The 24632-nt window shown below is 38.7% G+C and overlaps 2 protein-coding genes across 5 annotated transcripts in view; one reads left to right on the plus strand and one right to left on the minus strand.

Annotated features, from left to right (window-relative positions):
* Positions 1–5396, minus strand: part of MTBP (MDM2 binding protein) — a 75559-nt gene extending 70163 nt beyond the window's left edge. For 3 of the 4 annotated variants that reach the window (XM_082721776.1, XM_082721778.1, XM_082721777.1), the window contains exons 1-2: positions 5214–5383; positions 4275–4355 (exon numbers count right to left, since the gene is read on the minus strand). In XM_082721776.1, coding sequence (XP_082577902.1) covers positions 4275–4355; positions 5214–5331 — 199 coding nt within the window. In that variant the 5' untranslated portion in view covers positions 5332–5383. Of the gene's footprint in view, positions 1–4274; positions 4356–5213 lie in introns of all 4 variants that reach the window. The other variant, XM_082721775.1, reaches the window with a different exon arrangement.
* A 14-nt stretch (positions 5397–5410) lies between these two features.
* Positions 5411–24632, plus strand: part of MRPL13 (mitochondrial ribosomal protein L13) — a 47008-nt gene continuing 27786 nt past the window's right edge. The window contains exons 1-3 of the mRNA XM_082721780.1: positions 5411–5733; positions 7780–7903; positions 19512–19605. Of these exons, the coding sequence (XP_082577906.1) occupies positions 5707–5733; positions 7780–7903; positions 19512–19605 (245 nt within the window). The 5' untranslated portion in view covers positions 5411–5706. The remainder of the gene's footprint in view (positions 5734–7779; positions 7904–19511; positions 19606–24632) is intronic.

Consider the following 24632-nt stretch of genomic DNA (forward strand, 5'->3'; position numbering starts at 1 on the left):
AGATAGGTGTGTGCATAAATGCATTTACAAATACATAACATGGGTCTTTTTAAAATCCCCCAAAATTCAAACAGAACAATCTGCCTGATGAGCAAAAGCATTCATTCACAATGAATACTTTTATTTTGTCAAAATCAAAACCCATACTATTTTATTCATCATTTTAAACACTAAAATTTACCCCCCAAAATACACCCACTCACTTACTATTGAGTCACACAAAAGTGTGTAAGTCGTTTTAGGAAAAACGATTCCCTCTTCAAAGACCATGAAGGTCTGATTCATCCCGGCTAGGGGGAGAGGAGATAAAACTACAACCTAAACGTTGGGAAGATTCTCTTCTTGGAGACCGGAATGTTACATAAGGATATGAAGTTAAGGGTCATCTCCGGGATGCTTGTCCATTTAGAGCCACAAAGAATGTAGAACTATGTAAAGAAACTGGATTCCCAGGAGGGAGGAGAAATGTGGTAACTGAAGCTTAACTCATGGGAGCCAGGTAAGTGCTTATTACCACTTTCTGCTAACAGCCTCAGCAAAAGATTTTACCTCCTACTTCATTAAGAAAATAAAAACCATATTAGGTAATTACTCCCAAACATGCCATCAGCAAACACAGGATACTATTCGCATTCCCACTAGTCTTCTCTCATTTCTTCCTGGGACTACATGAGGAGCACTGCCCTTTCAATTCAAAGTTATCCGTCAGTCTTCCACAGAGATCCCAAACTCTGATTAGATTATCTTTCTTGCACCTTCCACCTCTCCTTTTCTGTAGTTCCTTCCCACTAGCATTTAAGTTTGTACAGATATTCCTCAAGTTATTGAGGAATATCCATTTCTTTACTTCAAGGATAAACTGAAAGTTTTGCCAACACTTGACAGTCCCTATGTCCTCATCACATTTTCTACTGCCCTCTAAATCCATTTCAGTCGGTTTTTGTTTTTGTTTTTTGTCTCCAACATGCCACTGTAACTACACCCCCAAAGGCATGTTACTAAATGTGACAGTTTTTACTGCTGTTGTTACTTGACCTCTCAACTTAAGAGTAAGAAAGGAATCAAGGATGACAAAGTTGTCATCTTTCTCCTTAAAACACTTGGAACCTATCTTTCCAGTTGCTCCTCGTGCCTTTAAAAATCAGTGCTCAGTTCCTTTAAATACTGGGATTCAGTTCAAGATTTTCTGCTCTTTTCACTGTCCTTAAGCAATCCCATTCTTTCTCATGGCTTGAACTGATATCTATACACTGATGATTCCATACTCTTTTTAAATCTCCAGCCTTCTGAATTCTGAACACATGTATCCAACTTTTAAAAAACATTTTTACTTTGACATTTTAAAGTGTTTCCATGTTCTAAACTGGACAGGTCACTAAATGCCACCATCTACAGTATAGCCAAGCCTGGAACCTATTATCACTCTTTTTTTTTAAGATTTTATTTATTTATTTGACAGAGAGAGATGGCAAGTAGGCAGAGAGGCAGGCAGAGAGAGAGGAGGAAACAGGCTCCCTGCTAAGCAGAGAGCCCGATGCGGAGCTCCATCCCAGGACCCTGAGATCATGACCCGAGCCGAAGGCAGCAGCCCAACCCACTGAGCCACCCAGGCACCCCCTACTATCACTCTTGATTGCTTTCTCCCTCTCCCCTTCTCCTAAACCACACCAGTGTAACACTCAGTCAGGTGGATTCTACCTCTTTAATTTCCTTCAGATCTATCCATATTCCTCTACCCTGACTGCCTCTCTCATTTCTCAGCTGGTCTTCTGCAGCAGCCCCCTCATAACTACACTCTTCTCAAATCTGTCTACTCTGCTGTAGCCAGACTATTTCACTAACACAAATGCCACCACGTCTCCTCCTTCCTTAAAGCCTTTAATGTCTAATTATTGTTATGAAAAAGTCCAAACACCCTGACATGATTTACAAAGTCCTCCACCTAGCTATGCTTACCTCTCCAGCCCTAGCTCAATTACAATCATACTGCACTTTCAGTTTCTCAGACTTGCCATATTACTGAAAGCAGTAATGCTCCCAGGGTAAGAAATTCAATGCCAGCAGTTCTTTGCATGGTTCCAATATGCAGATTTCAGTTACCATGGTTTCAATAACTCCTGGTCTCCCAAAACATGGTTCAAACTCCAGTTACCAAGGCTTATTAATTAACCATAATCACATAAAGTAAAACTTCACTGCTAGCTTCTCGGATCGCAAATCACTACATAAATCAAAGATGTGTATCACGATCAGCGACCAATCGCATTGCTACTGTCCAAGTTTGCTGACTGGTCACTGCACATCTGTTATTCATTCAGTTCATATGAATAGAGGACAAATGTGTAATTGTGTTTCCTTGTTTTCTCCCAGTGATAAATCTACGATATTTTACAAAAATTGGTAACAGGAAGAGGAAATGGGCAAAAGGAAAACAAAAAACAAATAAAATCGCAGCAAAAAACCCACAAAAAGTGGTAACGCCAAAAGTGATTTTCAAATCTAATGTAAATAGATTCTAGAAATAGCTGCTGTAATAAAAACATTGTGACACAAAACAAACTGAGGGTTGCTGCGGGGGTAGGGAGAGGGTGGTGGGGTTATGGACATTGGGGAGGGTATGTGCTATGGTGAGTGCTGTGCAATGTGTAAACCTGGCGATTCACAGACCTGTACCCCTGGGGATAAAAACACATTATATGTTTATAAAAAATAAAAAATTAAAACAACAATAACAACAACAACAAAAACCACATTGTGACAAAAAGAACGAAAACGTTTCAGAGAAAATGACGCTGACAAATACCTTTGAATTAAAGGAATGCCACAACATTGAAAGTGCAAAGGATAAAACATCAGAAGCCAATACAAACTCAGGAGTACGGCAATTCACCAAAACATAGAAGAGATGCTCACTCTGTATCCTAAGTTATACGATGACAAGAAAGTGACAAGCACTGTTCAAACTACTCTGGATCAAGTCTTTACAAAAAGAAAAAGAAAAAAGTTTAATTCTCAATGCTTTTAATGCTTCAATTACAGCCTATGAAATAACTATAAGTTTTACCATGGGTTTTTTTCCCTCCATTTCCTTTATATGTATAACCAACAGTGAGAGAGTTTTTAAAGTTTTGACAAAAAAAATGTCATGGAACAATTGTGATTTTTGTCCCGTTGATTTTATATTAGGATTGCTTTGCATGGCTTCAGCGTGCAGTCACTGACATAGGCTCAGATTACTGGGCAAACAAGGACTGCATGGATAAGAAATGTCTATCCACCCAAACAGGAAGTGAAAGTTACCATGAGAATTCCTAGAATGCTCCCAAAGCTCTTTAACATATACTTTCAAGGCACACGTGAAAAATCTTTCTTGCAGTAATAGTACTACTGACGTAAATCATACCAACGAGTATTACGCAATTGGGCAAATGGACTTGGGAAATACAAAAACATTAGAAATAACTTCCCAAGGGTGACAGTTTAAACCCGACAAACTAGAGGTTCTCTAATGAAAGAAGACAGAAAGGAACAGGCAGTCTAGTCACAAGAATTACAACATTATCAAAATGAGCACCCTATCCTAGCATCTCCAGAAGCTTCCTTTAGCTTTTAGGCCTTGGCCTGTTTTGCTTATCTCTTTCTCTGAGTCTTTGCATGACACTCTCAGAGGCCAAGAAGAGGGAGTAAAAGAGAAGATATTGATTAAAAAAAAAAATAAGCTGATGGATTTGTATAATGTCAATAGAAACCACAGGAGAAAAAGTTTTTTTTTTTTTTTTTTTTTTGAGAAAAAGATTTTTACAAAACAAATGGTGGTCAAAAAAGACAAATACTTAGAAAAATTTAAAACAGATAAGAATGGAGATAAGATCATTGTGCTTTTAAGAGAATCAGTAAGAGGTAAGGGTGGAAAAAATGGTAAGAAATGGATGTAAAACATTAATAATGTATGTGTACTTGGGAAAAAATTGCAAATCCTTCTTATAATGCCATTTAACCCTATTTTATATGGATCTAAAGATGGGCAAGAAAATTCTATAAAGGGAACAAAAGTTACGCTGAGAACCTAAAATAAATTTCATACAACTTAATTACATTCAAGCAGCAACGAGAGGGATTTTTTTCAGTTTTCAGTTCAGTTTTTTCAGCCACTATCCCAGTGGCTTATGCACAGTCAACAAATATCTCTTGTACCTTTAAGTGATCAAATTCATTACATTTACTTCCAGTACAAATGCAGAGTCAGAGAAATAAGAGGTTTCTGTTACACTTACCGGGAAAAGTACTATCTTCTGGATTCATTGAAGCTCTAATGCTTCTTTTCAGGAGATGATAAACATTTGCTGCTGTTAAAGCTGAAAAAGCAAAGACATACTAACTCATTAGGCTCGAGAGTTATGCAATCTAGGCATATTCCAATTTCACCATCAGAGACTCTCAAGAATATGTTGTACACATAAAAATTTATGTTGTACATAAAAGAACTACAAACTATCTTAGTTTCAATATAATAAATTAAATGCAAACAGAGAAAACAGGAAAGGTGCCCAGTTTGTACATGCTAGTCAGTTAACAGCAATCCAACCATCTCCCCGAAGAATTTAAAGTGGAGAATAGAAACTGTCACAATACTCTGGACACAACCACAATCATTTTCTCCTCAAAACGCTTGCCCAGTCAAAACAAATAAAATGCAATACGGATTACAGACAGAAACACCAAAAGGGAGTGCAATCTCAAACGGTTACAATTGTTTTTAAATTTACCATTTTTTATTTTTTATTTTTTTTTTTAGCTTAGTTTATGTGTGGGATGTCTCCTCCCATTAGGACGTAAAATCTAGGCGAGTAAGACCCTTTTCCGTCTTGTTCCTTTTTGTATTGCCCGCCTTTGGAACACACAGGAGGCGGAAACGCTACTGAATGCATATATTTCCAACAAGCACACATTCCACTGCTAAGGCGCAGAGAATTGTTCAGTTAAATCTTTCCTGTGCTAAGAACTTCTGAGCGCTGGAAATCTGCATCCACACATCTGTCCCTGTTTTTCCATGAAGATAACGACCTTTGCCAGCCCTTACTGGGCCGATCGCGGAGAGAAACAAATGCCCGGGAGAAGTCGAGATAGGTCCCTCCCCTGCAGAACTGGATCGCCAACTTCAATTTCTTCCCTCCCCGCAAGCCGTTCCCGCTCCTTCTCAGCCCCGCGCTTACCCGGCAGCTTCTCGGTACCCTCCACGGACGCCCCTCCAGGCCCATGCTCCGCCTCCCCACCTGCTGCGGACGGGACTTTTCCTTCCCCCCAGATCACAAGGAGCAGGTACCGATCCATCTCCTCAGAGCTGAACTAGACTGTGTCAAGTCCCGCTTTCCACATCCAAATCGTCGCGCGCTACTGATGTACTTCCGGTTCCCTTCCACTTTAGGTCCGCTGGAAATTGTGCACCTTCCGTCTGTTTGCTGCAGCTTTTCCGGCCGGTGGGTTCTTTCGGGGAGTTATTCTTTCTGTAACCGTATTATTTGCTTCTTTCGTAATGAAACTGCTACCATGGGAAGATTTGAGGAGACCCAGGTAGAGCGGAGAAGCCGACGAAGCCTGGCTGACGTAGGAACTGTCATGCTTGGCTTTATACGTTTCCCGCCGGGCCAGTGACGCTGAGGTCTGGCCTTGATCCCGAGGACAGGACGGTGCTGTTCCTGGGGGAACATGTCCAGTTTTTCTAAGGCTCCACAGGTGAGCTCGAAATCTTGTAGCTTGAAGGAATTCATTACACCGGCAGAAGGAAGACAGTGGCTTAGGTGGACTTAGTGATGCTGTGTCGGTAGGAAAGCTGAGTCTCTGGGCCAGGATGCCTCGGGAGGGCACCGGCGAGGGTCGTGATTGTGGCTGCTGCTCGTCGTGCTCTGGGCGCTGCTTCTCTTTTCAGCCAGGACTTTTCATGTCTCCCCGCTCCCCGTCCCCGGATAGGGTATTCGGAGAGAAGGTCAGAGTCATAGGGTGGATCAGACAGGGGCATTGTGGATCATGGGAGGATTTTTTTGTTCCTGGGTAAAACGAGGATCCGCTGAAAAGAATTGGAGTCAGGGAGTAACGTGATGTCACTTAGGTGTGAAAAGGGGCGCTCTGGCCGCTGAGCTTAGACTGTTCAGAAACGGGGATTGGTGGAAGAATCCGTCTGGAGACCAACTGCAGTAATTGAGGCTAAACGTGATGGTGGCGCAAACCAAACTAGGAACAGTGTAGTGTTGAGAAGCGGTCAGGTTCTGTTTGAAGGTGGAGGCAAAAGGATTTCCTGAAGGATTGAATGTGAGCTGACAGCAAAGGAAGAAACGGGGGTTACCCCAAGGTTTTCTGTTTCGGTGAGGGGAAGGGTGTGCCCTCAGCTGAGATAGGGAATGCATAATATTTGGGGGTACCTGGGTGGCTCAGTCGGTTAAGCATCTGCCTTCAGCTCAAGTCATGATTCTGGGATCCTGGGATCGAACCATGCATTGGGCTCCTTGCTCAGCAGGGAGCCTCCTCCCTCTCTCTCCCTTCTGCTGATAACATAATAACATGATTATCTATGTAAAAAATCAGATGGAATCTAAGAAAAGCTATTAGGTCTGATAAATAAGTTTAGCAGGCTGCTGGTTATAAGACCAACATGCGAAAAATGAAGTGCATGTCTATAGCAACAGTCAATCATATTTAAAAATACAATGCTGTTTACAGTGGCATCAAAATATACGAAACACTTAAGAGATAAACCTGACAAAAGATGTGTGAACAAGATAGAAACTAGAAAAGTGAGAGAGGAGAAAAACAGAAATGGTGAGCAGTTTAGAAGCGGATTTGAAGTTTGTAATAAAACTTAAAGTAAAACCAGTTAGTCTTGTTGTATTTTTTCCAGCATTTTTCAGCAACTTATTATATGCATAGAGAAAACATCTGGTTGAGATCTTTCTGGGTTGGAATTTTCTTAGAATTTGAAGTTACTGGTGAGTACCGCAAAGACAATGGTGTGTGCCTGAGGCAGCTTAAAAATGTCTAAGTAGCTATTTAAAGTTTAAGTTTATTTAGCACCATCCATCTATACTTGTCTACCTATATTCTGTTACTGTATTCTCCCATAGAATTGAACTTCTGAATAGTCTTCAGTTCCCACTTGGTCACTCATCTTTCAATTTAATATATTTCAGTCTCAAAACAGTTTTGAAGACCTTTATAAGCAGTTTCTACTTTCATAAGAGTTTCTCATTACCATTCCAGAAAATGCCGTAGTATAAAGGAAAATATATCTTTGAAATGTTTTAAATAAAGCATCATTGGGAGCACCTGGGTGGCTCAGTCATGAAGTGTCTGCCTTCAACTCTGGTCATGATCCTAGAGTCCTGGGATCAAGCCCCACGTCGGGCTCCCTGATCAGCGGGGAGTTTGTGTCTCCCTCTCGCACTCCCCCTGCTTGTGTTCCCTCTCTTGCTGTCTCTCTGTCAAATAAATAAAATCTTTTAAAAACTTAAATAAATAAATAAATAAAGCATCCACATTGCAGATAGAAAAGCAGTCAGGAAAAATTACTGTGTTTAAACTTCGTAGAACGAAAAAAGAACCTCCTTTTCCAGAAATAGAGATGAAAACAAAACCAAAAAAAAAAAATTTATTAAGCAAAGGATCTTTTTGATCTATTACTGATGTTAACTGTAGAATATTATGTGATAGTATATAATAATAAATTTGATTATTTCCATTTTAATTAGAATTTTCTTTGTTTTCTCTCTGTCTCCCCCCCCCCCCCAGCAATGGGCCACTTTTGCTCGGGTTTGGTATCTTTTAGATGGAAAAATGCAGCCCCCTGGCAAACTAGCTGCTGTGGCATCAATTAAACTTCAAGGATTGCATAAACCTATATACCATCAACTGAGTGAGTATCATTTTAGATCTGTCACTAGTAACCATAATTTTCATCCCAGAATAGAATTTTGAAGAAATCTGCCAGAACTACTTCTGAGGACCTCTTTTTTTGCTACGATCCCTTATTCCATTCTTGCAAAAAAACCTACTGGGGCACTAAAATGAGTTTGGTTTATTCATAAAAAAACCATACAGACCACTTTGCCTGAGACAACCCCATTTCATGCCATTACAATAGCAAATTATCAGTAGCCCTCCTTTCATTCTCAGATATCCTGATTGGGACTATAAATCAGATGTTCACTCTTACATGTTTCTTCATATGGTTATGTGCATTTGAGTAGAGTTTCTGAAAATGAAGAAATAAATTTGCCCTCTCTTCTAAAAACATTTTCCTCTAGAAAGATGGATAGAGCTAACTCGACATGAAAAGTTTACTCTTTTTAATTGATAAATTTGATTTTCTGTAACCTTTTTCCAAAACAAAAGAAAAAAGTTGTGTTGATACTAAAAGACTTTTGCTTATTACATGTAGTTTTGATTGATTTCACTTAACCTGGCAGTTCAGGGACCATCCAGCAAGATCTAGGTGTCAGCTCTTACTGTTCCATCTTTTTTGACCTGTCAACAACATTTTTTGCAGTTAATCATAGTTTTAACTTTTTGAATCATGAAGTTGTAAATAAATCCCTATTTAAATATAGGTAACATTTTTAAAGAAAATCAACAGTTACAATGACGAAGTCAACACGCACATTCTCAACATTTGGGTTATTTCCAATTTTTTTTCCCATTACAAACCATATTACTGTCAGCATTCTTGTACCTTTTCCCCAGTGCATGTGTGGAAGAATTTCTCTGAGGTGTGTCTGCAGGACAGTAGTTATTAGGTTCAAAAGTGTTTGCGGAACTAGTTAGTCTTTATTCTGATGTCCTAGAGAATTTGTATTATCCCTCCTCTTCAGTAACACTTGATGTTTTCATTCTTTTTAAGTTTGACTCCTCTGGTAGATGGGAAATACACTCTTGATGGCTTTGCATTGGTGCTGTGTATCCTTTTCTCTTTATTGGCTTTTTATCATTTCTTCTGTGAAATGTCCGTGTCTTTTGACCATATTTCCACTGAGTTATTGGCCCTTTACATTTTTGTAACTTTTATTGTGGAAGTTTTCACATTTTCAGAAAAGCTCAAAGAATAGTACAGTGATTTTATACCCTCCAGCCAGATTACAGTTATAATTTACCATCTAATGTATATGTTATATTTAATACATAATTTGACATGTAATTTTTTACACAATCATTGGAAAATAAGTTGCAGATGTCATAGTAAATCCCCCTGAATGCTTCAGCTTATGTCTTCTAAGAATAAGAATAGTTCCCTATATAACCAAAAAGCCATTATCACACATAACAAAATAAACATGATTTAATTGTGTATTTAATATCTGGTGCATTTTCAAATTTCTTTAGTAGTTCCAAGAATGCTCTTTATAGCTGTTAATTTTTTTTAGATCAGGATCCAGCCAAGGTTTATGTATTGCCTTCAGTCGTTATGTTCCCGTAGTCTATTTATTTGTTTATTTATTTATTAAGATTTTTATTTATTTATTTGACAGAGAGAGAGAGAGACAGCAAGAGAGGGAACACAAGCAGTGGGAGAGGGAGAAGCAGGGTTCCTGCCAAGCAGGGAGCCCGATGTGGGAGCTTGATCCCAGGATCCTGGAATCATGACTGGTGCGAAAGGCAGGTGCTTAATGACTGAGCCACTAAGGCGCCCCTAGTCTTTTTTATATAGAATAATCTTGTCTGGAGTGCCCAGGTGGCTCAGTGGGTTGAAGCCTCTGCCTTCGGCTCAGGTCATGCATGATCCTGGAGTCTTGGGATGAAGCCCTGCATCATCGAGCTGTCCGCTCAGCGGGGAACCTGCTTCCCTTCCTCTCTCTCTGCCTGTCTCTCTGCCAAATAAATAAATAATCTTTCCAATTTTAGTATATGTGCTGCCGAAGCAAGCACAATAATCTTAAAAAAAAAAAAAAAAAAGAAGAACCCCTGTCTTATTTTCTTCTTGGAGTTAACCTTTTGGGGAGTCCATCCAGTCTAGTTTTCGTGTAAAGAACTTTCTTATTAAACACATTCTTCATTTGTTCTTGGATGCATTCTCTTGCTAGTTCCTCCTTCCCAGTTCCTTTATTCTTTTCAACTTTCTAATTGCCCAGTCTTCTCTCATTAACAATTAGGAGTGTTCTGGAACCTGGTCCTTGGATACCGTCACATTCATTGAGCAATCACATTCAGTTTCGCATCTCTATCTTTAATATCTTTTATTATGCTTATAGCTCCCAATTTATATCTTCATTTTTGACCTTTTTCCTGTATTCGAGACTCATATAACCATATTGCTACTCAGCCAATCTTCTTAGGTGTGTGGTAGACATCTCTAGCATGTTTTGTGTATTTAACTTGGAGATAACTTACTTCCTGGATTTCCCCCACCCATACCAACCTGTTACTTCTAGTTTCCCCATCTTAATTAACAGCTTCTCTAGTCTTTTTCTTACTCTAGTCAAAAGTCTTATCTTCATTTTTGACTGCTCTTTGTTCAACTCCCTGTAAAGTGTTTCTATGTATATATATGTGTGTGTATATATATATGAAAAAATATATGTACCTGAAAGAAATATATATATATCTGAAATTCAGTCACTTCTCGTTAACTCTCTCTTCTACTGTAATTTTAAACCACTGTACTCTCTATTCTGGATTATTCCAAAAGCCTCCTCACTGATCTCCCTGCTTCTGTTCTTGCCCCAGTAGGGTCTTTTCTCCCCAGATCAATTACAATTATCTTTTCCAAATGAGAGTCAGAGCAAAAGCCAAAGTTCTATCAGTGCCTTACGAGGAACTACATGGTGTGGCTCCTGTTATCTCCCTGAGTTTATTTCCTACCTCCCTTGAGTAATCCACTTAAGGCTTACTACTGTTTCATTAATATACCTGCCAACACATTTTTGCCTTAGGGCCTTTTTACATTTTGTTTTCTCTGCTTGCATGGGATGTTCCAGATTTATGGCTTTTCCAGATTTATGCATTGCTCCTTCACATCTTTCAGACTTCTCCTACTTACATCCTGAGAGAGGCCTTACCCAATTCCTCCGTCAGCTCCCCCTTTCACTTACTATACTTTATGTTGCCTTTTAAAAAACATTAGCATTCACGGATCACACATATTACAAAAATGTGCATCATCCACCTCCCTCTACTAGACGAAGTTCTAAAAGGACAGGAACTTTGCCTGAATTTTTCACAGCTAGAAATGCCTAGAATGGTGTTTGACATATAGTTGGACAGCATAAATGTTTTCTGAGTGGATATATGCATTCATGAATACCAGTTTTGAGAATGAAGAAATTACTTTTAATCAGGGCTGTAGCATTTCAGCTAAGTTAGATTTGGGATCTGTGGACCGAGGAGGAAAAGACGTGTAGATGGTTTGATTTGGGTAAGAGCAAGAACATAGGAGCTCCTCCATTTCTCTTACTTGCTGCTCTCATCTTTCTCTTCCCTTAATGAAAATTTCACAGAAAGCCCACAGCCGTGCAGTCTTTAAGTACGGAATTTGAACGTAAGAATTCTGTCTTGGTGATCTTTGCTCTGCAAGCACATAGTACAGTGTCTGGTCCTTCAGAGATGCTTGTCAGAAACATTCTGTGGAATGACACTTTCAAGAAAATGTTTTATGAGCACAGTCAGTTCTCATTATTCACTATAGTTCTGGTCTTTAAAGTCACCATGAGGGGCGCCTGGGTGGCTCAGTGGTTTAAAGCCTCTGCCTTCGGCTCAGGTCATGATCTCAGGGTCCTGGGATTGAGCCTTGCATCGCGCTCTCTGCTCAGCAGGAGCCTGCTTCCTCCTCTCTCTCTCTGCCTGCTTCTCTGCCTACTTGTGATCTCTGTCAAATAAATAAACAAAATCTTTAAAGTCACCATGAATGCTGAATGAGAGTGGACACCGAACCATTGCTTCTAGGGGAGACACAGAGTTAGGTTCCTCTGAGCCTCTGGTTACAACATTTTTTTGTCAGCCAGTCAATACATAGTCTTGTTTGTTTTATGTGTGTTTCTGTTTAAAGACACCTTATTTAATATACATTTTGTTGACCTCACGGCCAACCGCAGAGTAACTCATGACTGAATAATGCTTATCGAACACACATTTTCTTTGTAAGACATACTGGAACCGTCTTGCACTTAGGAACACTACATAGCACTTGAGCATCAGACTTGAGGGATATTTAAAAAGTAAAGGCACTTTAGAAAGCACAAAAATGCCAAAAAGCTAGGATTAAATGGACCATAAAGAGACACTTGTTTATGGTAAAAGAGTCGAAACAAAAGACAGCCAGTGCATTATTTGACCTCAGTTGAAAAGAGTGCATCAAGCCACTCACATTTTTCACTGATGTGCATGTGTCTGCAAATGACTGAGAAAACACTGTAGGCATTAAGATTACAAAGAAATTTGAAGAGAATAGGCAAATTCGTAATGTAGAATCTGTGAATAATGAGGAGCACTTGGACTTCCAAAGTAAAATAGTGACCAGCAGACTTACACATGACTGATTAGAAATTTCTTTACTTTAAAAATCTTTTTTGGCAGACAAGGAAAATGCTATAGTCCTCAAATTACCAAGTCATAGAAATTAATTCCTTAGGCCTTCAGATACTTTGTTTTCCTGCCTCATTTATATGAGAAAACTAAAATCAGAAGAATAAAGTGACTTTCTCACCGCACTAGCTGCTAGATTATAATAGAACTGGGACCAGAACCCAAGTACTTTGTTTCCTCAGGTAGTAATATTACCCATTCCACTTTAGTGTGCTGGTTCTTAGCTGCTTAAACTGTGTTTTCCTGCTGATTTGTTTTTTTTTTTTTTTCTTCTTAACCTTAGCAGTGTTATTAACAAGGTGATATAGGAGATCTCTTAGGTTGTCTTTGTGGAAATACAAACAGTACATAATTTGAGAAAAGTAGAAATAGTAGTAAGTATAGCACTTACCGGTTCACTGAATTAAAGTTCTGCTTTCCAGTAAGCAGGTCATTATTGGAAATGTATTCCTTAGGTACCTAATGAGAACATTCTGCTAGAAAACAGATGAGCTTTTGTGGCTGCCTGTCTGGTTCATCCTTTTCTAGTAAGGGAGAATAGCATTTCTGTGAAATTAAAAATTTACATTTTAAAGACAAAGAGTTATTTTTGTTTCATTATACATTTTAATGCATAACATAATCAGCAAAACTTTATATCCACAAGATGTCACTAAAGTCAAGACTTAAATTGCAAACAATTTTTTTTTTAAGATTTATTTATTTATTTGACACAGAGAGATCACAAGTAGGGAGAGCGGCAGGCAGAGAGAGAGAGAGGAGGAAGCAGGCTCCCTGCTGAGCAGAGAGCCCCATGCGGGGCTTGATCCCAGGACCCTGGGATCGTGACCTGAGCTGAAGGCAGAGGCTTTAACTCACTGAGCCACCCAGGCGACCCCCAAAGAACTTTTAAATAAGGATTTGGTGTTGTAAATGGGGATGAAAAGATAAGCTACAGACTGAAGGAAAATATTTGCCAACCATACAGCCCACAAGAAATAAACATATAATTAGAGAATGAGCAAAGGACATGACCAATTATGTTGGTCATGTTGGCAAATAAACACGAAAAAAATTCAACATTATTAGTTAGGGAAATGCAGATTAAAACCACAATGAGATATCACTGCTCATCTATCAGAACAGCTGAAATGAAAAATAATGACAACAACAGATGCTATTGATGATGCAAAGAAGCTGGATTACTTACACATTGCTGGCAGGAATGTAAAATGGTAGAGCCAGTCTGGAAAAGAACATGACCATTTCTTAGAAAACTAAACACAAGTTTACCATATATCAGTTGCACTTCTGGACCTTTGTCCCAGGGAAGTTAAAACACAAAATCCTGTGCCAATTAATAATACTTCTGTATTACTCTTTATCCCCCTATATTTATCAGCTCCTGGCATACTGTGTATTCTACTTACTTGTTTATTGTCTAGCTCATCCCACTGGAATGTAAGATTTATTATGAACAGGGATTTCGGTTGCATTCATTGCTATATTCCCAACATCAAGAGCGGTACCTGGCATTAGTAAGTGGTAAGTGGATTAATTAATCAGTCAATGGAAAAGGAATATAAAGCAGATTTGGGAGGAGAATCCTACCAAGCTTACATACGTCTCCATCTGAGTCTACCCATGTATGGAATCTGAGTAGCTCAGACAATTTTGAATGGTCCTATTTCAAAGATAAGAACCAGGAGTGTCTCCCATGTAATCTAGGAAAGGAATTTGAATGGGAGCCAAGCATCACAGAACAAGCCCTATTTACATTAAAGTGAACGCCAGGAATTTTTTTTGACACTTATTGTGACTGGTAACTACCATTATATAAGAGTCTACATTAAGAATCCTCAGAAGGAAACTTGTGATGTAGGTGGAGAATAAAATGTGCAAATGATAGGACAAAATAGAGTTAAATCAGTATCGTAAGAGAAATTCAGGCATCTTTGTGGACTCAAAGGACGTTGGCTTTGATGTTAGGAAAGGCTTTATGGAAGGACTGGTATTTATTTTGGAACTTGATATTTATGTGGAGCTTAAATTTTATGGATAAAATTTAGCAAGTGGAAATAAGTCAGGAGAGTATTTCTAGTAGAAGGAGCAAAGAAAAGATAAGACTGTATATACATGTGTGTGTGTGTGTGTGTGTGTTTTGAATAGAAGTAATGGAATAATGCTTCAGGGAATAGCAAGTATAGCAAGTAGTATGGCTTACCTTGTACAAACTTTGGTGTACGAAAGAATTGGTAAGTAAGACTAGAAATTTTGAGGCTATGCTCTAGGTCTCTTTGAATACCTTATCTGAAGAATTGGTACGTGGTGAAGTACAAACGTGATAATGAAGTCTTAGAATATAAGTGAGATTCGGTGGGGTGTGGTCCAGAGCAGATGACCAAGAAAGAATTTTTGAGACCTCTTTTGTACGAAATGGTGGTTTATTAAAGCACGGGAACAGGACCCATGGCAGAAAGAGCTGCTGCCCCAGGGTTGTGAGGGGTGGCAGGTTATGTAGGGTGGGGTAGGGGGAGGTAAGGAAAAGGGAGGTTTCAGTAGTACTTTCATATGCTCACAAGGACCTATAAGAGACTGGATGCCTTGAGGCCTTGTCATCATCAAGGTTTTTTCCTCTAGCTTGGTATTAACATTAAGATAGTTGGGAGATTTCTAAAGAATATCACATATGTCTGGGGCGGGGGAAGGTTGCAGGGTGTCAGCTTTTGCTTTGTCCTCAGCCAGCCTTCTGTTCCCCCATCAGTGACACATAACTTGAAGCTAGGAGGAGTCCAATGAGAAGGATTTCGGAGCTGTCCTCAGAACTTAGTGGAAAGGTGTGCGTGATCAGTTAGTGACTGAGATCACTGCCTCCAAATGCTGTTCCCCCTGCCACCCCTTTGCCATCCTGGTGTAGTAAAGAGGAGAAAATTTGTCTTTGAAGTCACTAGAATTGTATTTGAATCTTAACTTCACCACTTAATTAACCATGCGATAGTAGTGGAGTTGTTCAACCTCTGACTCCATTTGCTTATTAAAAAATAAGCTGCTGGGAGGGAGGAGGTGGATAAAGCCCACTTCGATGATTGTGAGACTTACAGTGCCAGAAAGTGAACATGAGAGGCCTCCACAGGCCCTCGCACGTGGAGGATGTAAAGTTTTTTCCGGCGAGATAAACACAACACCAGGCAAAGTGGGTGCAAGGCAAGATTTATTAAAAACGCTCTCAGGCGAAGTTTCAGGGCTCAGGAGAAGGGGAGCCAGGAAAGTTGCGCTGGGAGGAGGTGGGCACCCTCGGGTGAGGTTCTGCCACTCTGGAAAGCAGAGTGGCGGAAGTCGCGCCCAAGGCAGGGAGGAGGGGGCTTTTAAAGGGTCTTGGGGAAAGCTCAGGGGTCTTTTGGCAAGTTTCCCTTATTTGGATATCCCGCCGCTCATCGGGATCCCATTGGTCCACAGGAGCCCGGGGCAGGGGTCTCAGATTCCTGCTTGGGCCTTTGTTCTCCTGTCCAAGCTCAGGTCTTGTGGCGGGAACTTTCGCCATCTTTGGTAGCCCTTCCTGCCAGCCCAACAGAGGATATAGACTGAATGTTACTTCCTTTCTCCCAGGCAATTTGGAGGAAAAAATGTGAGTTCTGGCTTTGGGGAGAAAACGAGCCAAAATACTGAAGCTATAGGACTGAGAAACACCCCTGATCTGTAACTCCTCATGAGACCTTCAGTTCCCTGACAGGAAGCTTTTGAGTTTCCACTTGGATTGACTTGGTCTGAATTTATTTGGCACCTGATTTTTTAAAGTAATTAATTAATTTTATCTATTTAATTTACCACTGAATATTATAAAAAAGAGTCAAATAACATTACACATCTAAGGCGAGAATTTTTACAACTAAAATCACAATTCCTATTCTAAAAATTACTTACTGAACTCTTTTTAATCTGGAAGAAATTTCTCTTGGAACATATCTTCATCAGGCAACAGGGTTCCAATTGATGAGGGAGCAGGAGGCTGGCTGAGGACAAAGCAAGAGCTGGCGCCCTGCACCCCCCCCTTCATCCGCTCCCCTCCATATGTGTAGCATTTCTCAGGCACCCCTGACTGCCATAAAATGATAAATAGTTAACTTGCTGAGATCGCAATCCTGCAAAACAGGAGTCTCCCTTGGTTTGCAAATGTCCTTGAGATTACAACAAAGAAGTTACCTTATCAATAGCCCAATTTCCAAAGACACAGAACTCAGTTCCTCAAGCCTAATGTCACCCTCCCCTCCATAAAAACCGAAGGAGGCGGAGGTAGAAGGAAAAGTAAATAAAGTTAAATTTCTTCTAAACCTAAATCTCATTAACAAGGATGCTTGATAGCAGGAATGTAACATTCCACCAGACTTCCAATTGTCTTTACTTGATAACAACTAAGCCTTCAATATCCTGATAGTATTCTTTGCCCCAATAGCCCTTCTGAACACCCCTTTGTCCTCACCTACCCAACTCCTGTGTATATAACCAACCACTCCTAACAACCCGGGCCGCAGCCGCATCTCTGCCTGCCCTGTCCCCGTGCTCTAATAAATCACCATTTTGCACCAAAGATGTCTTAAGAATTCTTTCTTTAGTCGTCAGCTCCGAACCTCACCCCACCGAACCTGACTTAGGTTCTAGGACTTCATCACAATTTATATTCATTTGGTGCATTTTATAAAGCATAATTTTTTAGTTAAAACTTTAAAATGAAATCTGTCCATTTAACTGAAATTTAAACAGAAATGATTATGCTGTTCAGGATTTTAGCCTTTAAAGATATTGGCTTTTGTTTTAATATGTAATGCAGTAAAAAACCCAAATATTTAATTGCTGGTTAGTTTTATTTAGAGTCAGAGAAGTGCTTCTAAGAATATATTTAATAGAGATCTGGCATAAGTTATTGAGGGAGATTAACTTTTCCCAGAGTAGATGTTCATACCTTAGAGATGAAAAAACGTGATTTTCATCTGCTCTGTGGTATTCTTTCTAATGTCCTTTGAAAGATCCTTTTTGATCTCTACAAATAAGAGTAGCTTTGTTTGGAGTAGCTTAAGGTGCTTTTTGCATTCTCAAAGCTTAAGTAACATTTTATAAGTAAGTTCAGCTTTTGTTTGTGTAAAAATTTCATTTTTCCTCCACATAAGTGTCACTGAAAGAGCCAGAACAGGTGTTAAATAACACGGTGCATGAGCTTTGGCAGATCACTTAGCTAAGCAGGCCTTAGCTTCTTCAGCTGTAAATGTCTGCTCTAAAACTAAGGTAACTTCAGCATTCTCTGAAAAGGTGTAGATCTCTTCTCACCATCTTTGTTTTTCTCATTCATTCGCCCAGTTGCCTTAGTAGCCCACTTTTAGGAACTTCAAGCAATTCACCAAACACAAAGCTATCTTTTTAGTCCACTCACAGTAAGGTTCCTGTGTCTTTCCTTTAGATTTCTAGATTCCCTTTCACTGTGGTAAAGAAAACCTACTGCTTTATCCTCTTTCCTTTACCTTTGGTCCACATAGACTATGTACTTCTCTCTGAAATTGCAATCAATCAAATTCAGAGCTTTGCATAGATCTGATCATGTAATCCTTAGTTTCCATATATGATATTTATTTATACTTATTTTTTCATTTTTTTTAAATAAATAAGCTTTTAGAATCTTTTTAAAAATTTCCCTGTTAGTGATGAGGGAGCACGAGGCTGGCTGAGGACAAAGCAAAAGCTGGCACCTTGTACACCCCCCCTCCATCCACTTCCCCTCAGTCCTCTGTGTAGCATCCCTCTGGCAGCCCTGACTGCCATAAACAAGCAGGAGTCTCCCTTGGCTTGCAAATGTCCTAAATCTCACTAACAAAGACGATTGAGAGCAGGATTGTGACACCCCACCTAAAAGTCTCCCAACTATCTTAATGCTAATGGCTGGTCTGAAGACAACATTGATCTAGCTGCAAGGGCAAGGCCTCCAGTAGGCCTCTGATATCCCACCGAACCTCACCTAGGTTCTAGAACTTCATCACAAGCAGGGTAGTGGGAGAGGGAGAAGCAGGCTGCCTGCTGAGCAGGGAGCCTGATGACATGGGGCTCAGTCCCAGGACCCTGGATCATGACCTGAGCCGAAGGCAGATGGTTAATGATTGAGCCACCCAGGCACCCCTAAAATAGACATTTTTAAAAAGTTTCTGATTATTTGATCTTATGATATATAGTGACTTCTGTGAAAACCGCATGTTGACTTTTTATTTTATTACTTTTTTAGATGAACAGGCAAATTTAGGGGTATTTTCACTGGAAAATTAATCTAATCCATATATTTTCATTTTCAGGTCATCTGTCTTATCAGATATGCATGTTGTCGTAATTGAGAGTGGCAGTTTAAATGTAGCTAGTTAAAATATAGGTGGAAAAAGCCGTGGGTTAGTAGTTAAGCATAAGATCATAGTACTCTATTGTTCTCTGAATTTGGGAAGAATACTCAATTGTGATGTTTTACATTTGTTTTCAATTTGCCTATTGGTAAAACATACCTTTTTACTTCTATATGCGTATTGTTTTCATTTTGTCGTCTATTTTTAAGGGAAAGTTTGTATTAGATATTTAAAGGTATGTTAATATAAACATTTTAGCAAAGTGTGATTATTAATGGGAAAAGACAATAGGAATAACAATAGTTTGCCTCTCAAAGATGTGTTGTTATTATTGGCATCTTTATTATATTCTCTTTTACCTTCCAGTGTTGAGATTTTCCAAATGTCTGGCCAATTCTTTCTATACTTAGATGTTATGTTAAAGAGGAACAGAACAGCAAAATCCTGTGCAAGGATTTTGGTGTTGCACTGTGACTTGCTTTATATTTTTTAATGTATTGTTTAGATTTTGAAAAGCTTTATAAATAACCAAGATCACTTTTTCTTAAAGTCATGACTTTCATTATAAAATCTTTTTTTCTTTGTTCTTTTTAAATCTAGGTGACTGTGGGGATCATGTGGTCATAATGAACACAAGGCACATTGCATTTTCTGGAAATAAATGGGAACAAAAAGTTTACTCCTCACATACTGGGTAAGATAAAGCCATTGTCTAACAAACATATGAAAAGATGCTCAGCATCACTAACCATCAGGGAAAGGCAAACCAAAACCATAAAGAGATACTACCTTAACACCTGTCAGCATGGCCAAAATCAAAAAGACAAAAAATAATACATGTTGGTGAGGATGTGAAGGAAAAGGAACCTTCGTGAACTATTAGGATTGCAAACTGGTACAGCCACTGTAGAAGACAGTATGGAGATTCCTCAAAAAATTAAAAATAGAACTCTCATATGACCCAGTAGTTCCTTTACTAGGTATTTACCCAAAGAAAATGAAAACACTAATTTGTAAAGACATACGTGTCCCATGTTTATTGCAGCATTATTTATAATAGGCAAGATAGAAAAGCACTCCAAGTGTCCACTGATAGATGAATGGGTAATGATGTACACATGTGCACATGCACTGGAATATTAACTCAGCCACAAAAAAGGATGTGGTCTTGCCATTTGCAACAACATGAGTGTATAATGTTAAGTGAAGAGTCAGACAGAGAAAGACAAATATAATATGATTTCACTTATATGTGGAATCTGAAAAACAAATGAATAAACAAAAAGAATGAGAGCTATAAGTACAAAGAACAGATTAGTGATGGCCAGAGAGGATGAGAATGGAGGGGATGGGCAAAGTGGGTGAAGGGGAATGGGAGATACAGGCTTCCATTTACGGAATGACTATGTCCTGGGGATAAATGGTACAGAACGGGAATGTAGTCCGTGGTATTGTAATAGCATCATATGGTAACAGAGAGTAGCTACACTGGTGGTGAGCCCAGCGTGACATACAGAGCTGTTGAATCACTAAGTTGTACAGCAGAAATTAATGTAATCTTTTTTGTCAACTATACCAAAAAAAAGATAATGCCATTGTCAAGGAAGATAAGCAGCTGAAATATATTACTGTAAAAATACTATTGGTCTTACCAGGGGGTACCTGGCTGGCTCAGTTCAAAGAGCGTATCACTCTTCCCCTCAGGTTATGAGTGTGAGCTCCATATTCAAAGTAGAGATAATTTTTAAAAAATGTTTTTTTAAATAAATAAACCCATCCCTTAAAAATGTAATATAGATCTAATTTAAAGAGTTATTTTCAAAAATTGGCATTTAAGAAAATACTAATTTTGCATATGCTACATTTACTCAAGCAAAAAAACCCACAGAACTGTATCAGAACTAGTTATTTGTTTTTCCTAGAAACTTTGGATGTAACCTCTCTGGTTTAAATTATTCTAATTTTTTAGTCAGTCTTCTTTTTGTTTCCTATAAATCATTCATGTTACTGCTATTTCCTGAACCATCTTCAATATCTGAAAACACTTGAGATGTTTAAGGAGTGATGAACAAAATCCCAAATTTGGAAGATACCTAGAATCCCCACAACGTACCTTTCAAGATCTGGGTCTCCCTGCCAATGTTTGAATAACAGCCATTTCGTGGCTTGTAAGGCAGCCCATTCATTCCACCTTTGAAATGGTTTAAATTTTATTTTATTTATATTTTTAAAGATTTTATTTATTTGTCAGAGAGACAGACACAGAAAGAGAGCAAGCACATAAACAGGGGAGCAGCAGGCAGAAGGAGAAGCAGCACACCACCTCCCCACCACGGATGAGCTGGGCGCCCAGTGTGGGACTTAATCCAGGACCCCCGGATCATGACCTGAGCTGAAGGCGGAGGTTTAACTGACTGAGCCACCCAAGACCCCAAAAATGGTTTAAATTTTAGAAAGATCTTTATGCTATTGAATCACAATCTGTTTTTCTCTAGCTTTCCTACTGGTCTTAGTTCTCCTCTTCGGACAGTATAATATCTATCTCTTCCACAGGGCATTCTTCACATAATTTTGAGGCTAGGATCAGTAAGAGCCCATTGATTTGTCTTTTCCCTTTGGCTAAACATCTGTAGCTCCTTCAGAGTTCTTCATATGGCCTCATTTCAACTATCACCTTTATATCCTGGTCACTCTAGAAAGACTTATTTCTTGTCGGTGTCTTTCTTAACTAAATATACTCACCTGGCTATGTTCTGATGGTTTTCTAGTATAGTGGGATAGTCTGGTATAATACAGTATAATGGATAGTACAATGCAGCCCTTTATTGCAATAGAACTTTTCTTCAAGGCCATATCATTGAGTAATATACTGAGTTCATGATTAGCTGAAATTCCCGAGTCTGTTTTAAACATGCTGCTGTTCAGCCATGTATATTCCATCCTGTGTGGTTTAGTTACATTTTAACACAAATGCAGTACCTTAAGTTAAATTTTATCTCCAGCCTTTTCAAATGTTTTGAGATCTTGAGTGTGTCATGTAATGTGGTAGTTAACTCTCCTGCTTCAGGTCGCATACACGTTGAATTAAGCATTCCTTCCATACTATCACGCAAGATATCCTGGAAAGGGGTGCCTGGGTGGCTCAGTAGGTTAAGTAGCTGACTGTTGATTTCAGCTCAGGTCATGATCTCAGGGTCCTGGGATCCAGCCCGGCATTGGGCTGCATGCTCAGTGTTAAGTCTGTTTGAGATTCTTTCTCTCCTTCTATACCGCTCCCCCACTCATACTGTTTCTCTTTCTCTCGAGATAAATAAATCTTTTAAAAAAAGAAAGAAAGAAATGTTGGCCTTTATTCCTGGTTAAAATTACTTTATTTCCAATTGCACGCTCTTCTTAGACAAGCAGACTTTCATGTCCCCATCTGTTTCCTCTCATCTCTTGCCTCAGTAGGTCTTAAATGCTGGCAATAACTTTTCTGCTTCCATTAGCCATCGTATGCTTTATTATGAAATTGTTATTTAACATAACCAAAATAATTCACATTGAGCTTTAGTAATTTCTACTATTGGGAAATCTCTATAAAATTCTATAAAATTAAAAGATAATGGGGGGAAGGAAATATGAAAAGTCAGAATAACATAATGTGATAAGAGCAGAAAGGGATGTATTGACCAAAATGCTGTAGTAATTACTGTAGCAATAATTTCTGTAGTAATAACTGCAAATGAAAGAAAGTAATAGCACCGCCAAGTAGCAAACAGCTAGTGTCATGCCCTCTGCTGGCAGTGTCCTCTTCAGTCAAGTTCTTTTTTCTAAGGATGAAAACCTAAACTATTGTAAATTATTGGTACCCAGTTACCCCTGCTGCTTCAGAATCCTTCATTTTAGCCAACATATTGCTATTTCTTGCCTCTCTGCCTTTGCATGTGTTATTCTCCTTCATAGGAATGTTTCTCAAGACCTCTCATATTTCTCCTATTAAAACCTGACTCACGTGTCCCCTTTTCTGGAAGGCCTTCCCTATTTCCTCATCCCCCATAGGGTTAGTCACTTTTTGTTTCTGTTTTTCTTTTTTTTAAAGATTTTATTTATTTATTTGGCAGAGAGAGATCACAAGCAGGCAGAGAGGCAGGCAGAGAGAGAGAGGGGAGGAAGCAGGCTTCCTGCTGAGCAGAGAGCCTGACGCGGGGCTCGACCCCAGGACCCTGGGATCATGACCCGAGCCGAAGGCAGCGGCTTAACCCACTGAGCCACCCAGGCGCCCCTGTTTCTGTTTTTCTTGACTCTTCACTTTGTTCCTTCACTTCACTAGAGGTACCACTCTTAATATGCTCATAACACGGTTACATCATGTATTGGAAAGTTAACTCTCTAGTTGTAAAAATGTTAATATATGGTAATTTTAGAAAATGCAGAAAAATGTAAAAGAAGGAACTAAAAATCATTTTCATCCTGTGGACTAAACATTTTAATTCACATACAAGTTTACACCCTTTTTCATTTTATATAAAATTCCCAGAAAGCTTTTTGATAAATATTATTATTAGTCACTATGTAGTAGTACACAGTACAATTTGCATAGAAAATATTGTTCTGTTTTTTTAATTAAAATTTTTAGTTTCATAAAGAGCTGAAAAACATCTTTATCCATTAGGCTTTTTCAATATATAGCGTATTCTAAATAAAAAGAAGAATGTAATGAATTTCAAGATTTAAGGGATGATAATAGATCTTTTAAAAGAATACCTATTTAAAAATACCTTTTAAAAGGTATTTCCAAACATTACTGTAATAGTGCACTAGGAGCGCAAAAGTGTCTGTGGTAAAGAACAGCTGACACAGTACTGTCATTAAAAACTATTTAATAATAAGATTCTGCTACTTTGATGGGCATCTGATTCTTTACGTTGCATTATAATAAGGTGTCAATACTTTCCTTAGCACTTTCTGTGCATATTTAATCTATTAAGAATACTATTCCACCATTAGATAGCATGTAGTTTTTATGAATTTTCTTTATGATGTGCTTTGTTGTATGTTGTGCTTTGTTATTTAACTTTTATATAATTAAATTTCTTTTCCTTTATAGTTTCTTCTGTGTTTTCCAGTCTCAGAAAATCTTTTCTCGTCTAAACATTTCATAAACATTCATTTCTCGTGGTTTTAGAGGTCAGGCAAGATGTGTTATGTGTGCACCTTGAACTTTGACATCTAACTGCTCAGTCATCTAAAATGTATTGGTATGAGTTAGAAATAGAGCCTACTGTTAGATGCCTCAGAAGGCATCTAACTCAGTCATTTTTCCTGTGGACAGGATACTGTTATATTTATTGTATATCCCCAGCACTCCGCACAATAGGCATTTGGTATTTACTGAATTAATTTGAATTGAAAAAAATCTGACTAACATTTAAAACAAAGTTTCTTCTCTTCCTTCAGGCTATCCCTGGAGGAGGAAGTGTAATTACTTTTTCACAGTTAAAAACCAACAGAGTATTTATTATACTCTTCAAGTCATTCATCTGCTCGGAATTTTATGCTCTTCTCCTGAAATAAAATGTAGATGGTATTATGCTTTAGAATTTGGCATCCCAGTGTTCAAAACAGAAAGGTGATCTTTAACATAGAAGGTATAAGTATTTTTTTCCGTGGAGAGAATGAATACAGTAATTGAAGTCTAGACAGATATTTCTTTTTCTGAAACTGAAATTCCTTGAAACA

The sequence above is a fragment of the Mustela nivalis genome (genome assembly GCF_964662115.1).
Source record: "Mustela nivalis genome assembly, chromosome: 2".
Classification (NCBI taxonomy): Eukaryota; Metazoa; Chordata; class Mammalia; order Carnivora; family Mustelidae; genus Mustela; species Mustela nivalis.